General features: G+C 44.2%; 2 protein-coding genes across 7 annotated transcripts in view; both read right to left on the reverse strand.

Moving 5' to 3' along the window:
- ANKRD46 (ankyrin repeat domain 46) overlaps positions 1 to 430 on the reverse strand; it is a 190,784-nt gene extending 190,354 nt beyond the window's left edge. For 4 of the 6 annotated variants that reach the window (XM_057308121.1, XM_057308122.1, XM_057308123.1 and 1 more), the window contains exon 1: positions 334 to 422. The gene's annotated coding sequence lies outside the window, so the exon portion shown is untranslated. Of the gene's footprint in view, positions 1 to 333 lie in introns of all 6 variants that reach the window. The other 2 variants (XM_057308120.1, XM_026495645.4) reach the window with 2 other exon arrangements.
- A 9,588-nt stretch (positions 431 to 10,018) lies between these two features.
- Positions 10,019 to 13,217, reverse strand: part of SNX31 (sorting nexin 31) — a 63,737-nt gene continuing 60,538 nt past the window's right edge. Inside the window, exon 14 of the mRNA XM_057308124.1 lies at positions 10,019 to 10,837. Within this exon, the coding sequence (XP_057164107.1) occupies positions 10,745 to 10,837 (93 nt within the window). The 3' untranslated portion in view covers positions 10,019 to 10,744. The remainder of the gene's footprint in view (positions 10,838 to 13,217) is intronic.

Consider the following 13,217-nt stretch of genomic DNA (forward strand, 5'->3'; position numbering starts at 1 on the left):
CCTGGGCCCGCCCGCGGCGGCCCGCAAACCCGGGCTGGCCCACTCCTGCGGACGACCACGGCCTTTACCCGCAAAAACAAACAAGAACCCTCGCAGGTCTTTTCCTAGCCCTGACGAACGGCACAGCCCTAGGGGGAAGCCACTCCGCACGCGCGACGCCCGATCGGGCTCCCTCCGGCCGCCGAGTAGGTGCGGGGGCTCCGGGCGGCCTCTCCCCCCGACCCCTGGCCCCTCGGCCAGGCTCCGGCCCGGGCCTCTCCGGTGCGTCAGGGCCGTTAGGGGAGGTGTCAGCGGTTCAGTCCTGGGGCCACCCACGGGCCCCGGCCCAGGTACCTTCGATACGGCCGAGCAGAGAAGGCAGCGGCGACGGCAGCAGGCTGAGGGAAGGAGAAGGGCGGGCCATAGAGACAGGCGGCTCTCCCCCTGGGCTAGAGCGGCCTCACGCCGCGTTGGACAGCACTCCCCCTGGAGGCGGGAGGCCCGCGCGGCTGCTCGGCTTGCCCAGAGCTGGCAGAATGAACCTGCTCTGAATTTGGGAAAGGACCGAACCTGCGCGTGGGGAGAAGAGAATGACAGCCTAGGAAGAGGTTTTTCCGACTTGAGTCCAGGAGCATTTTGCACTATTCACATCCTTTTCTAAATATACATCCCACCCCCTCAGCTAAATGAAGGCTTCAAAGCAAGAACCATTTTATTAAAAGCTGTAGGCATCAATTAATAGTCACTGGCCTCGAGGTAAGGCTAATATATAACCCACACGGACACATTCATAATGGTAACTGACTGCTCTAATTCTAAAATATGATGCAAAGTTTTTTTTTTAATGGTTTGGATATTTACATCCCATTTTTTAGGATTTCTGGACTAAATGCTGCATGTATCCCCAGCCAAAACTCACTAAAAGTGTGGTGGGTAGTGGGGTGGTGGAAGTTACAGAAAATTAATTAATTAGCTAATTAATTATATATATATTTACTAGCTCTGTTTCTACAGACTTCCTCTGCACAGTGATCATCCCTTCTCTGAATTCTAGCACCACTTGCCTAACCAGGCCATCCTCCGGGATGTCTCATGCCCATCCACTCAAGAGCTATTATTCAGTCTAACAGTTTGTTCTTCGTAAAGCCATGTGAGTGTTTAGGATGATTGTCAAATTCAAGAGAATCTCTCTCAAATTTCTTTCACATAAGAATTATGATTTCAGGGGGCGCCCGGGTGGCTCGGTCGGTGAGGCATCTAACACCTCATCTCAGGGTCATTAGTTAAAGACGTTGGACATGGAGCCTACTTGAAAAGAAAAAAAGAATTATGATTTCAGGGCATTTCACATTTTCTGGTGAAGTGGCTAATCATAAGTATTAAGAACTCTCTGAATGAATGACTTTTATTAACCAATTTGTCATGGATGTCTTCCTAGTGGTTTGGGTTGAGTTTATAATATCTTCATTGACGCCCATAAATTGTGTCAAATCTACAAAGAATCTAAGCCTTTTCCAGATGTGCTGGTAGGATGCACTTCTCTTCATTAGTTGGCTTACCAAACAATCTAGGAGCCTATTTATTACTTCTATTCAAACATATTTCTTACCCTTTGTGAATTACTGCTTTTGTTTGATATGAAAAAATGCAGGCACTCTGCAGACAGCTTTGTTCTCCGACGAGATTAAGGGAGTGAGATGTACTCTACACATGTTCTGTGACTCTTCCGTGTCAGCGCACCTGGGGACTTCAGCACATCGGTCGTTAGGAGTGCAGGAGAAGCCATTCCTGCACATCAGCAGTAATGCTGCATGTGACCGAGAACCACATGAACGTATCCCATTAAATGCAAACCAGAGTATTCCCAACTGCATTTCTGCTAGCAAGAGCCCCCCAAAATCTGTATTAACTCCAATGCTACTCAACCAGAGAAGAGAGCCTTGGGAAATCTGAGCAGAAAGAGACGGCAGTCTTTATTGTAGTTAAAATATATTAATTCTGCAAGCTTTACAGAAACATTTGACCATGTGAACATACTTCCAGGGTCTTGGAAGCAACTGTACAAGAGAGAGGTGGGCTGTATTAGTTCCCTATTGTCCCTGTAACAAATTACCACAGACTTAATGACCTAAAACAACACTAATTCGTCATTTTATAGTTCAGGAGGTCAGAAGTCCAAAATCAGTTTCACCGGGCTACAGTCAAAATGTCGGCAAGACTGCGTTCTTCTGGAGGCTCTAGAGAGAATCCATTTCCTTCCCCTCTCCAGCTTCCAGAGGCTGCCCATTTTGTGTGGCTCGTAGCCCCTTCCTCCAGCCTCAAAACCATCAATGTAGCATCATTTCTCCTTCTGACCTTTGCTTTCACTCTTGCATCTTCTCTAACTTTGACCCTCTTGCCTCATTATAAGGAAACTTGGATTGTACTGGGCACACCTTGATAACCCTGAATCTCTCCATCTCAAGGTCTTTAACTTAATCACATCTGCAAAGTCCTTTTTACCATGCAAGGTAACATAGTCACAGGTTCTGGGGATTAAGACATGGACATCTTTGAGGGGATGTTATTCAGCCCACTACAGGGCATCCTGAAGCTCAAACTCCATTCCCTTCAGGGATATCTGCCTCTTCTTCCTCAATACCAAAATCTGTTTGGTCCCAGGTTCTGATTGCGAGCCTTCCATTGGGGAGGAATACCTGTAATTACAACTGGGATAAGTGTTATGAAGGAAGAGAGAAGAGACGCTACATAAAAGCAAATAATATGGGACCTAATTTAGGTAGAAGGGCAGCAATGCCTTTGAAGAAGTGATATTGTATCTGAGACGCAAAGGATGAGGAAGAGTCATTTATGCAATGAGCAAGGGCAGTGTTCCAGATGAGGGGATAGTATGTGTAGCCTGGGAATGGTGATGTCAGAAGGTCAGTGTGGGGGCGCCCGGCTGGCTCAGTCAGTAGAGCATGCGACTCTTGATCTCAAGGTCCTGAGTTCAAGGCCCACATTGGGCATGGAGCCTACCGGAGAAGGAGGAGGAGGAGAAGAGGAGAAAGAGAAGGAGGAGGTCAGTGTGGCCCAGTTGTGTCCCTACCATCGAATCCTTTGTACTACCACAACGAATAGCATGTACTAGGTGCTCAAGAATATTACCTTAGTAGTTGTCAGCCCTGGCAGTACATTAGTCACCACAGGAGCCTAAAAATATCAACACCCAGGTCCTAGTCAACACCAAGTAAGAATTGTTTTGAAGTACGGCCCCGGCATCCGTATTTTTTTTTTTTTTTGGATTTTATTTATTTATTAGAGAGAGACAGCCAGTGAGAGGGGGAACCCAGCAGGGGAGTGGGAGAGGAAGAAGCAGGCTCCCAGCAGAGGAGCCCGATGTGGGGCTCGATCCCAGAACCCCGGGATCACACCCTGAGCCAAAGGCAGACGCTTAACGACTGCGCCACCCAGGCGCCCCTGGCATCTGTATTTTTAAAAGCTGCTCAGGGAATTCCAATATGCAGCCGACGTGCAGGATTGAGAACCCCTGTGTCAGATACAACTGAGCGAGTGAATGAATGAATGGATGGTAGAAAACATTTGCTTGGGGTAGGATTTTCTTTTAGGTGGTTTTTTTTCTGGTTAGGGAAAAAAGGAGTTTGGGCTAGACTGATTATATATTACTATCCTGTCTTAAAGAATGCAGAAAGGGTTTTCAAAAACAGAATTGAACATTTATCAGAAGGGACTCAGAGTGATCCAGCAACCATCCCAGTGTAACCAATGTCCCTGTAGAAAAGGGATGTGTTGGAATGGGAAAGCGCTTTAAAAACACACCATACCGGGGTGCCTGGGTGGTTAAGTGTCTGACTCTTGATTTCGGCTCAGGTCATGATCTCGGGGTTGTGAGACTGAGCCCCGCGTTGGGCTCCATGCTGGGTGTGGAGCCTGCTTAAGATTCTCTCTTTCCCTCTCCCCCTCCCTCTCTAAACAACAACAACAACAACAACAACAACAACAACAACAACAACAACAACAAAAAACACCATACCTACAAAGGACGAGGGATTTCTACCCGTTTTTGAGCTTTACTACTGTTCCAGGTTGGTTTTTGTAGTACCAACAAATGACCATCAGAGGGAGACATGCTCCCGGAAGTGTTGCTTCCGTGGGCGTCCCATCTCTCACCCCGGGTAGGCAAAATCAGGTGTTTTTTAACAACACTGCAGGTTCCCAAGGCTTAACCATGGAATGAATAAGTTGCAGGGTATAAGACAAGTAGCGTATATTTATCTAAACCAGAGTTAGATTTATTTCGGTTCCCCAACAGTTTAAACATTTAAACCACCAGAAAAAAAATGAAGCGTGCATGTGTGCCAGGCATCGTATCTGCAACACTGAGGAAAAAATTTGGAGTCTAGGAGGATAATCTGTCCCTCCACCAACCAACACAACTAGAAATTAAGTATGCAAGCAAAACCTTCAGAAAGGGGTCTCTCTCCCTTTATTAATTGCAAAGTAAACGTTTGTCTTAGATCTTGAATTTCGAGAGTTACTAAGAGATCCCTGGAAAGAAGAGAACTTGGCTCCTCACTGCAACACTCATTTGTTGTTTTTCTTTGCACTTACCCGCACATGCCAGAACCACACGGATTTTCACACATGTATTAGGCTAACTAAAGTATGTGATGGGAACATATATAGTGCTTAGCCCTGACTGAGCCTCCCTTCCAAAAGTTAAGGAAGGGATCCTTAGTAAGGAAATACCTTTTGCAAAGGTTTAAGCAAATGCATTGTTTTGCAAAGCCTTTAAAAGCGATTGGTGAGACCCGTGACCACCAGGCTTCAGTCATTGAGTAATGAGATAGGAGCTCTTAGGCATGTGGAAGCCATATCTTACTTGGCATATAGGGATTACGGGGGGAACCTAAGAAACGATCTCCCAAAGAACACTGCTGTATGTCGTTCGCAAAGTCAATAAAAACTCTCCAGAACGCATAAGAAATGGTAATGTCCACATATCGATCATTTATTTTATACTTCAAAACAAGCACTAGAAACTAGAAGTCAATAGGTTTATAATTTCTCTTTCTTTTTTTTTCTTTCAGAAGCGAGCAAGGAAAGCCAAGAGGAGATAATACGGAAAAGCGCATAGTCCAGACTATCCTGACCTTTTCTCCTTTCCTTTCTGGCCCTAAATTTCCTTCCCAACCTACTAATATTGCCACTCCTTAGAGACCATACTAGTTCAGGGTTTGTTCAGTGTGTGGGCAAAGGAGAAGCTAAGGAAGGGTTCATGCCGGTCCCAGAGGACTCTGTAATGTCTGCTCGGTCCAGAAAATGAGCAGCTGGTTCCAGCAACCTGTGTTGTTAAAGGGTTCGCTTCAACCCTCGAATGGCGCTTAGCTCACTCCAGGGGCTCGCTCCGAACAGACATTTTCGGCTTAGAGGGATCTTGACTCTCATATTAGTCTCAAAATAAACTCCTAGCGGTCGTTCCAACAGAAGCAAAGCTCCTCTCCTTCTCGGTCCTGAAACATACTCCAGGGAAAGAGCTTCATCAGAACTTGCCTCAGTTCTGCTCTTGTCCTCTCAAAACACGGAGCCTTTGCTTTCATTTCCACCTTTACAAGCCTATGACACCCAAGTCGGGAGAAAGCCCGAGGCTATTTTACTGTGACAACTATTTTCTGCCAATACAACTGGACCAATACATCTTTTTTACTTAAACTCCTGACCAACAAGAAAGGAAACTTGTGACATTTTTATAGGGGAAAAAAGGGGGGTGTGGATAAGTAATGCCAATTGCTCTTAGCCTATGCATTTGTTTTAAGGCAAACAGAATCAGAAAACACAAATGATTTTTATTTTTTATAAATCTCAAAAATATATTTTATGTGCCCGTCTTCCACGCTCACGAATAAACGGCGTTAGTTGCCTTTTGTGTTTGTTTTTGTCACATCACCCAGCAGGATTTTGTAACGAGTCCCAGGTAACAAGTCCTTACCACACTGGAACAGGAAGGTTCTAGGATTTCCTTTTTCCTACAGTGAATTCACTAAGATCTCAGCCCATCTTCATCATCACACCTAGCCCACATGTCACTTCCGTTTTAATTTTAACCAATGAAAAGGGAAAAGAGGATATAAGAGAAGAAAAACAAAGGAAAAGAAGACATCTTGACACAAACGACCCACAATTAATTGCAAAAGAGAAACTAATACCGACATACGTAATTGATACAAACCCAGTTACCTGTAAGAAACCTTCGATTTAACTGCTATGATACGTATTCAACCCTTACATGAAAAAAAAAAAAAGCCCCTGATATGCAGTCTTCCTATTTGCTCCCTTAACATGGTGCCTATCAGTCCTGGGGCGGATGCCTCTGGAAAGCATCATGCCCCACCAGCTGTTGTGAAGCAAAAGCGCGGCAGTTGAGTTTTGACTAGAACCCGTCTCCACGTGGTTGACTGTGCCACAGGTATGTTTCATAACTGCCATTGCACTTGTTGTACTCAGCATTTTGCAGAAAATCAAATTCTAACTTCCCCTGATGGGGGACCCAGAGGCAGTAGGTTTCCATCACCTCTTCCTCTGCACACTAGACCCAATACAAAGACGGGGACCTCCCCAGACATTCTGTGGGGACTAGTTTTCAGTGCGAATAAGAAAGAGCACGCCTGTGCACAGAAAAGCCAGCTCACACTCCCAGCTTCAGCCTGTCGCTCCAGGCGCCTCCACCCCAGACAATGGCTGCACTGCAGAACCCATCAAATAAGAGCTCATGTGGACAGATGGAAAAGCCATTAGGAAGTTCAGCCAACTCTGTGTTCCCACATTTCTGGGACAGAAACCACATTCAGTGCAGGAGTGGTGCAAATTCACCAGGGTCAGTGCCTTTAAATCAACTGAGTGTCTAACCTCTTCCAAGATGTTACACAACCAAAGCCCATTTGGCGAGCTGAGGACTTTGCCCTACAGAAAAGTACACGGGTTACAGGGCTAGACCAAAGAGCCAAGCCCACCATGGACTTTTTCCATAGCTCTAATTTTTCTTATATGGAAAACTGTTCAACATATGACTTCTTAAGCATACAACAAATAGCTATTATAATGTAACTTATAAGCAAAGTAGAATTATACCTCAATAAAGTGGGGGGAGAGTACAATGGTAAGGCTGAAAACCATCTTCTAAGGGATTATTGGTGTTAGGTATACACTTCCTTTTTTTTTTTTTTTTAAGACTTTTTATTTCAGGGGGGCGGGCAGAGGGAGAGAGAATCCTGAAGCAGACTCCCCACTAAGCATGGAGCCCAATGAGGGGCTGATCCCAGGACCCTGAGATGGTGACCTGAGCCGAAATCAAGAGTCAGCCGCCCAACCAACTGAGCCACACAGGCGGCCCAGCCATACATTTTCTAGGCTAACTCAGCATGCTTTATTTTGGGGTGATAAAAGCCACCAAAATATGTCTAACTTTTTCTTGACTTTTTTTCTGGGATCCCCGAGGACAGGATTGAGACCACCCTAAAGAAGGAGAGAAGTACCTGGCACTCCGTCTCCTACAGTCCAGAGTCCAAATGGGCCCCTGGCCTCAGTCCTCCCGGTGAGCCTCGGTCCACACACGGCAGGGGGAGGACTAAAAAGCACCCGGAGAAGAAGAGTTGCCTGCGTTGCTGAGTGTTCCTTTGTTTTGTATCGTAAGATTACTTTGGCCATTATTTTCCCACTGAGGCTTGGAGTCTGTTTGTTTTTCCACAAATCAGGACTACTCAGCTCTTCTCAAATTCACTTTGAGGGCAAACTTAAGGTAATTTCTCACTTAGATATGTAGCATCAAGTTTGCTTCCCAAGTGTCCACATGGGGATGCGTGCAAGCTACGAGCTCACCACATACGGACCTAGACCAAGACCTGGCTTTAGGGAGCACGTCAGTCCTTCAGACAAAGCCTGCACGTGATTCCCTCCTGAGCACCCACAGGGGTTCAGACCCTGGGGGCCTAATCACAATTGAATCAGCTCTGCCCTTTTTTCTTCTATTTTGTGAACTTTTCACACTCGTGGGTTGGCCTGTGAGCCGGGTGCTTATGCCAGTAATTTTAGGAGCATGAACAGCAATAGAAACACATACATATGTCTAGAAGTGGGGAGAAGTGGTGTTGGTGAGAGCAGATGCCGCAGGAGAAAATCTGGCTGACCGGGGGCCGGTTTTGCAGATATAAATGGAGTGAATCTGTAGCCTAGAGCACACACTGGTGGTTTCCGAAGCCATGTCACACCACTAAGAAGTTACCTGAAGGGTTTCAGTAGCTGCCTACCTTTACAAAGTTCATACACTGGTTCATGTCTTGTCCCGGGCTGAGGGGCTAGGCTGCTGGGAAGGTCCCACCCTGCAGCACCACACAAGAGTGAGGTCATCACCCCCGGGACAGACGGGGGCCCACTTCTGGCCTCTCTCGGAGCCTGCAGTAGGGAAGGCCACTCTGGCAGTCGGAGTTTAGACTTTTTAACCACTGATGAAGTGTTTTGATCCAGAAGTCATTCAAACCCGCCAACTTCTTCTAAATAAAGATAGGCCCGATAATCCCCAAAGGGGCTAATCGTTCTTTCTTCTCCCACGTAACTGCTAAGGAATGTGTCATTTTACAAAGTAAGTTTTGAGTTTTGTCTTCCGCTATCCCAGTTCCTTTCTTCTTCATGGTATAAACTATGGAATGCACGCCATCACTGTTTCTTCTCGTATTCTGATATCGATGATAATCTCTATGTCTTGGAAAAAAAACTACTAAATACAATCCTTCTGTTTTTGCCATCTTAAAATAAGGGACAAACTGCTCTGTTCATTTTATAGGGATGTTGCATTTGTGGGGTGCCTGGGTGGTTCAGTCGGTTAAGTGTCTGCCTTCGGCTCAGGTCATGATCTTGGGGTCCTGGGATTGAAGCCCACATCGGGCTCCCTGCTCAGCGGGGAGTCTGCTTCTCCCTCTCCTGATCCCCCTACTTGTGCTTCTGCTGTTTTCTCTTTCTCTCTCTGTCAAATAAATAAATAAAATCCTAAAAATAAAAAAAGGAATGCTGCATTTGTGTATACGTAGGTACTGATCCCTCATCTCTCTTAGCTTTATCTCCTAACTACTCCCCAATCTAAAACTTTGCCAGCACACAGTGGGTTTGCTCATCATTTCCCACTCATTGTTCCATTAGGGCATATCCTAGCCGTTCACATGTGTGTCCCCATCTCTTCTCCACTTGGCTCCACTCCTTCTTCAAAGTCTCACTTCCCCATGGGCCTTTCTGACGATCCCCAACTTCCACCGACACACAGGTCCACACTACACATTGGATACCCACCATGTGTTGTCTGGGATTACTAGCTCTCAGGTATCAAGTTGAAACATATGAAACCGACAACATTCAACTATTTTTGACCTACAAAACAGCAATTGGGTATGTTTCAATCTCATATATGCACCTTCTCACCCCAAATACAAGTTCTCTTTGCATCCCTAGTGTCTCCAACAGGCCCTTACACAGTTTAAGTGTTTGCAATTAAAAAGAAATTGACGGACTATTCTTAAATTGGCAAAATAGTAGATAAACTTCTATTTTAATCTGAAAATGTATCCTAATCCATTAATACCATCACCATGGATGATTTGGGATGTTTACTATACCACCCCCACCCCGCAAAAACATCCTACCACTGCCTAAAATATAAATATAAAACTTTATGGCACTAGAAGTTATGTCTGGAGGCATTGCTTTATAAACATTACAGGGCTTTAATAGATTCTACACTTCAGAAAGATCATTCTCAGAATTTTCATCAGTAAACTTTATATTCACCAGAATGTGTTTCATATTTATTACATAATTAGTTACACAATCCAGTAAGAAACGAACATTAGAATATTGCACTATATCTAATTACATTACATAGATTCCTCTGTCCCTCTCCCTTACTGCAGTCTTAATTCCATATATAATTACATTCATTATCATGATAAACTGAAACTAGATAAGGAAAAATCTAGAGAAAAAAATATCCATGGTTTTAAAGCTAAGAGACTTATATAGTATCTGATTTTGAGTGCAGGGCCCCATTGCTTTCCAAAATAAAAATATTCAAAATAGCATGTGATTATTGAGCTGAATTTCATATTCTGAAGAGAAAATACAATTACATCAGTGGAGAAACAGAGAACTGGGCAGCCCGTTACTTTGAGTCCACCCCTACTGGTAGGCTCAGAATTATGTAAGGAAAGAAATTAGTATTTCATCACCTCCTTGCTCGGTGCTGCAGATGGGTCAGCGAAGTCCCGATTTCTTTTTCAATGATTCTGTTTCTCAGAGCCGCGTTATCCGCAGGTGATGAGTCATGCCTTCAGAACTTAACCCCAAGTACATTTATAGTGTTTTATGCTGAGCCTGTTATTCGTGTCGTATCAGAACACATCGAAGACTTCATCCAGCCAGGTAAACATCTACTAGACTGGGGGGGGGGGAGAGAACAAACTTATACTAATTGATTTGGATTTGCCACTTGTCATTTATGAGTCACTAAAAGCAAACTGTATAACTTTGGTTCATATTTCTTTTTAATCTTAAGATTCACAGAGTTCTGAAGTACCCTTGGTGAATACGGTCCATCTTAATGTCAAGAGAAAATGGGAAGGGGTCAAATTTCTTCCACTGGTGGTGGGCAGCCCACTTTCAATCCCCAAGCTCTTTCACTGTGGAGACAACTCAAGAGGACATTTAAAAACGTGAGAGTTTCTCATCAAAGGTCTTCTTCCTTTATGGTCCCAAATACACAGTCAACTTTGGCCATCTCAATCTTGCTTTTTCTTGGCAGAAAACGAGAAGAGTCTTTCTGTTGTGAAATAAACAGAGGTCAGAAATGTATGTGAGAGGAAATAATTTCCATAACAACAATAATAATTACGAAGTCAGGAATGTTAAAATAATGTTAAAAAGGCAACAGAAAGGTTACATTGATTTAAGCAATGGTTATTTCAAGTGTTTTTTCCCCCATAGAAGCTTTAGTTTGGGGTAGGTGTCTGTGTTAGGGCTGAGAGCGCCTCCTGCTGGTGAGCCGAGGGCCTGTGCAGAGGGCCTTTCCAGGCACTGTGATGTCAGAGGTAACATTTGGGTGCTGCCTCTCCCATCCTTCCCCCCCCTCCTCTTAAGTTCCATACAACTTTCCATTTTTAACTCTACCTCAAATCTTTAGTGCACGCCCCACACAAATACAAATTTTTAACAGGTTTTCTATTTTAAAACATTGTAAGAGGTTATGGTTGCTATAAACCTTCAGTGAGTGTATAGTTGGCCTTCGGTATTTATGAAATCTCAAAGACTAGGCCATGGCTTTGTCCCTGGTGAAATAAATGTGCCTCAATGGGCAGATAAGCTAAAAAAATTTTTTTCTATGAGGGATCTGTCTTGATAGACAGGCCCCATGGCAAAGTGGTTAAAGGAACAAAAAACTTTATTGGGTAAACAACGAATAAAGACTGTTTCAGTTCCAATACTGGCTCTGTCATTTACTTGCTGTGTGACCTTGAGCAAGTTACTTAACCTTTCTGTGTTTTCAGTTCCTTTGGCTATAAACCAAGAAAATAATAATAGCTGGGTTGTTATGGGGATTAAATGAGTTATAAGTGGAATGCAATTAGAACAGTTCTTGGCTCAGGACAAGCTCTATATAAAGGTTTGCTAAATAAGTTGGAACTCAGTATACTTGGGCAGCTTCTGACATGCTGGACCTGCTTAGAGCATGAGGGAGGCTGGCCTATTTCAGCATTGCCGCTCATCTGAGAGGACATCTGAATTAGTTATGATGTTGATCATAGTTGTGCTATGTGTTATCTGTTGTTCTAGAACAGTGGCTCTCAAATTTGGACATGCATCAGACTCGTCTGGAGGGCTTGCTAAACACAGATTACTAGCCCCTATCCCTGGGGTTTCTGAAGAAGTAGGTTTGGGGCCTGAGAATTTGAATTTCTAATAAGTTCCCAAGGTATGCGGACGGTGTTGCTCTAGGAACCACACTTTGAGAACCACTGTTCTAGGATAATAGCTCCAGTCCTGCTGTACAGTAGACCCCCAGAGGCGCTTTTAAAAATTCCGTTGCCAGGCCCCTAGACCAATTAAGTCAGAGTCTTGGAGGGTGGGGCCCGGCCATGATTTGTTTTTAGAGCTCCCCAGGTGAGTCCAATGCGCCACCAAGGTTGAGAACCACAGCTCTGTGCTAATCACTATGCCGCTGATGAATCTGAGGGATGCAGTGATTACTACCTACGCTTTACAGGTAACGAAATTGAAGCTTGGTGCAGTGTTCCCCACTGGGATGCCTGCTGTAAATGCTGATCTGCTAAATCAATCTTTTGGAGTGGGGCCCGGGAATTTACATTTTAATAAGCACCTCAGGAGTCCCTTAAACATTTGGTTTTTTATCTGCCTGAGGACACATCGCCAGTACATGGTGGAGTTCTTATCTCCCGTCTCTGATCTAAGCAGCCAGAAATGCTGCTATTATGAAAGAGAGTAAGCTTTGCATTTAGTCTGTTTTTAAATTTTTTTACTCAGCTTAGTCACTCAAGAAAGGGCCTTATATTTTCATAAGTACTGTACTTATATACTTAGTACCTTTAAATACACAGCCAGCTATGTAACAGGGGTAGACCCATAAATTCCATTCAAATGCTACTTGGAGGTCACCTTTATTTCACTTACATACACGAGGATTTGAACCTAGAAAGAAAGAGTTAGTTAAGGGCACAGCTCTGGAGTCAGAGCGTCTGCTTTCTTCCAGCATTGATTACTGTGCAACCTGGGCAAGTCACCTAACCTCTCTGAGCCCATTTCCTCCAATGATTTATAGGACTTTGGTGAGAATGAATGTGGTAATCCCCATTAAAGTGCTTAGAACAGTGCCTGGCAATAAGTACCTACTAATGCTTTCTAATAGGACATTTATTGTCATTGTTATCTGCCCAACAGACCTAAATGCTCCAAACAGTAGGTAATAAACTTAGAGACTGTTTTCTACAGAGTACACTGCAGAGAATTCATGAAAAGAAAATGTAAACCAGAAAGAGGATTTAAAAAAAAAATGCATGGAGTGTAGAAGAAAATCACTAAAGAATTTTATGTTCTTCTTGGAAATTTTCTATGTAAAAATTCAGGAGAGCATGTCTCCTGGCCCTACCGGGTTCTACAGTAAAAATATCATACTTCTGTGATGGTCC

Source organism: Ursus arctos, unplaced genomic scaffold (genome assembly GCF_023065955.2).
Source record: "Ursus arctos isolate Adak ecotype North America unplaced genomic scaffold, UrsArc2.0 scaffold_6, whole genome shotgun sequence".
NCBI lineage: Eukaryota > Metazoa > Chordata > Mammalia > Carnivora > Ursidae > Ursus > Ursus arctos.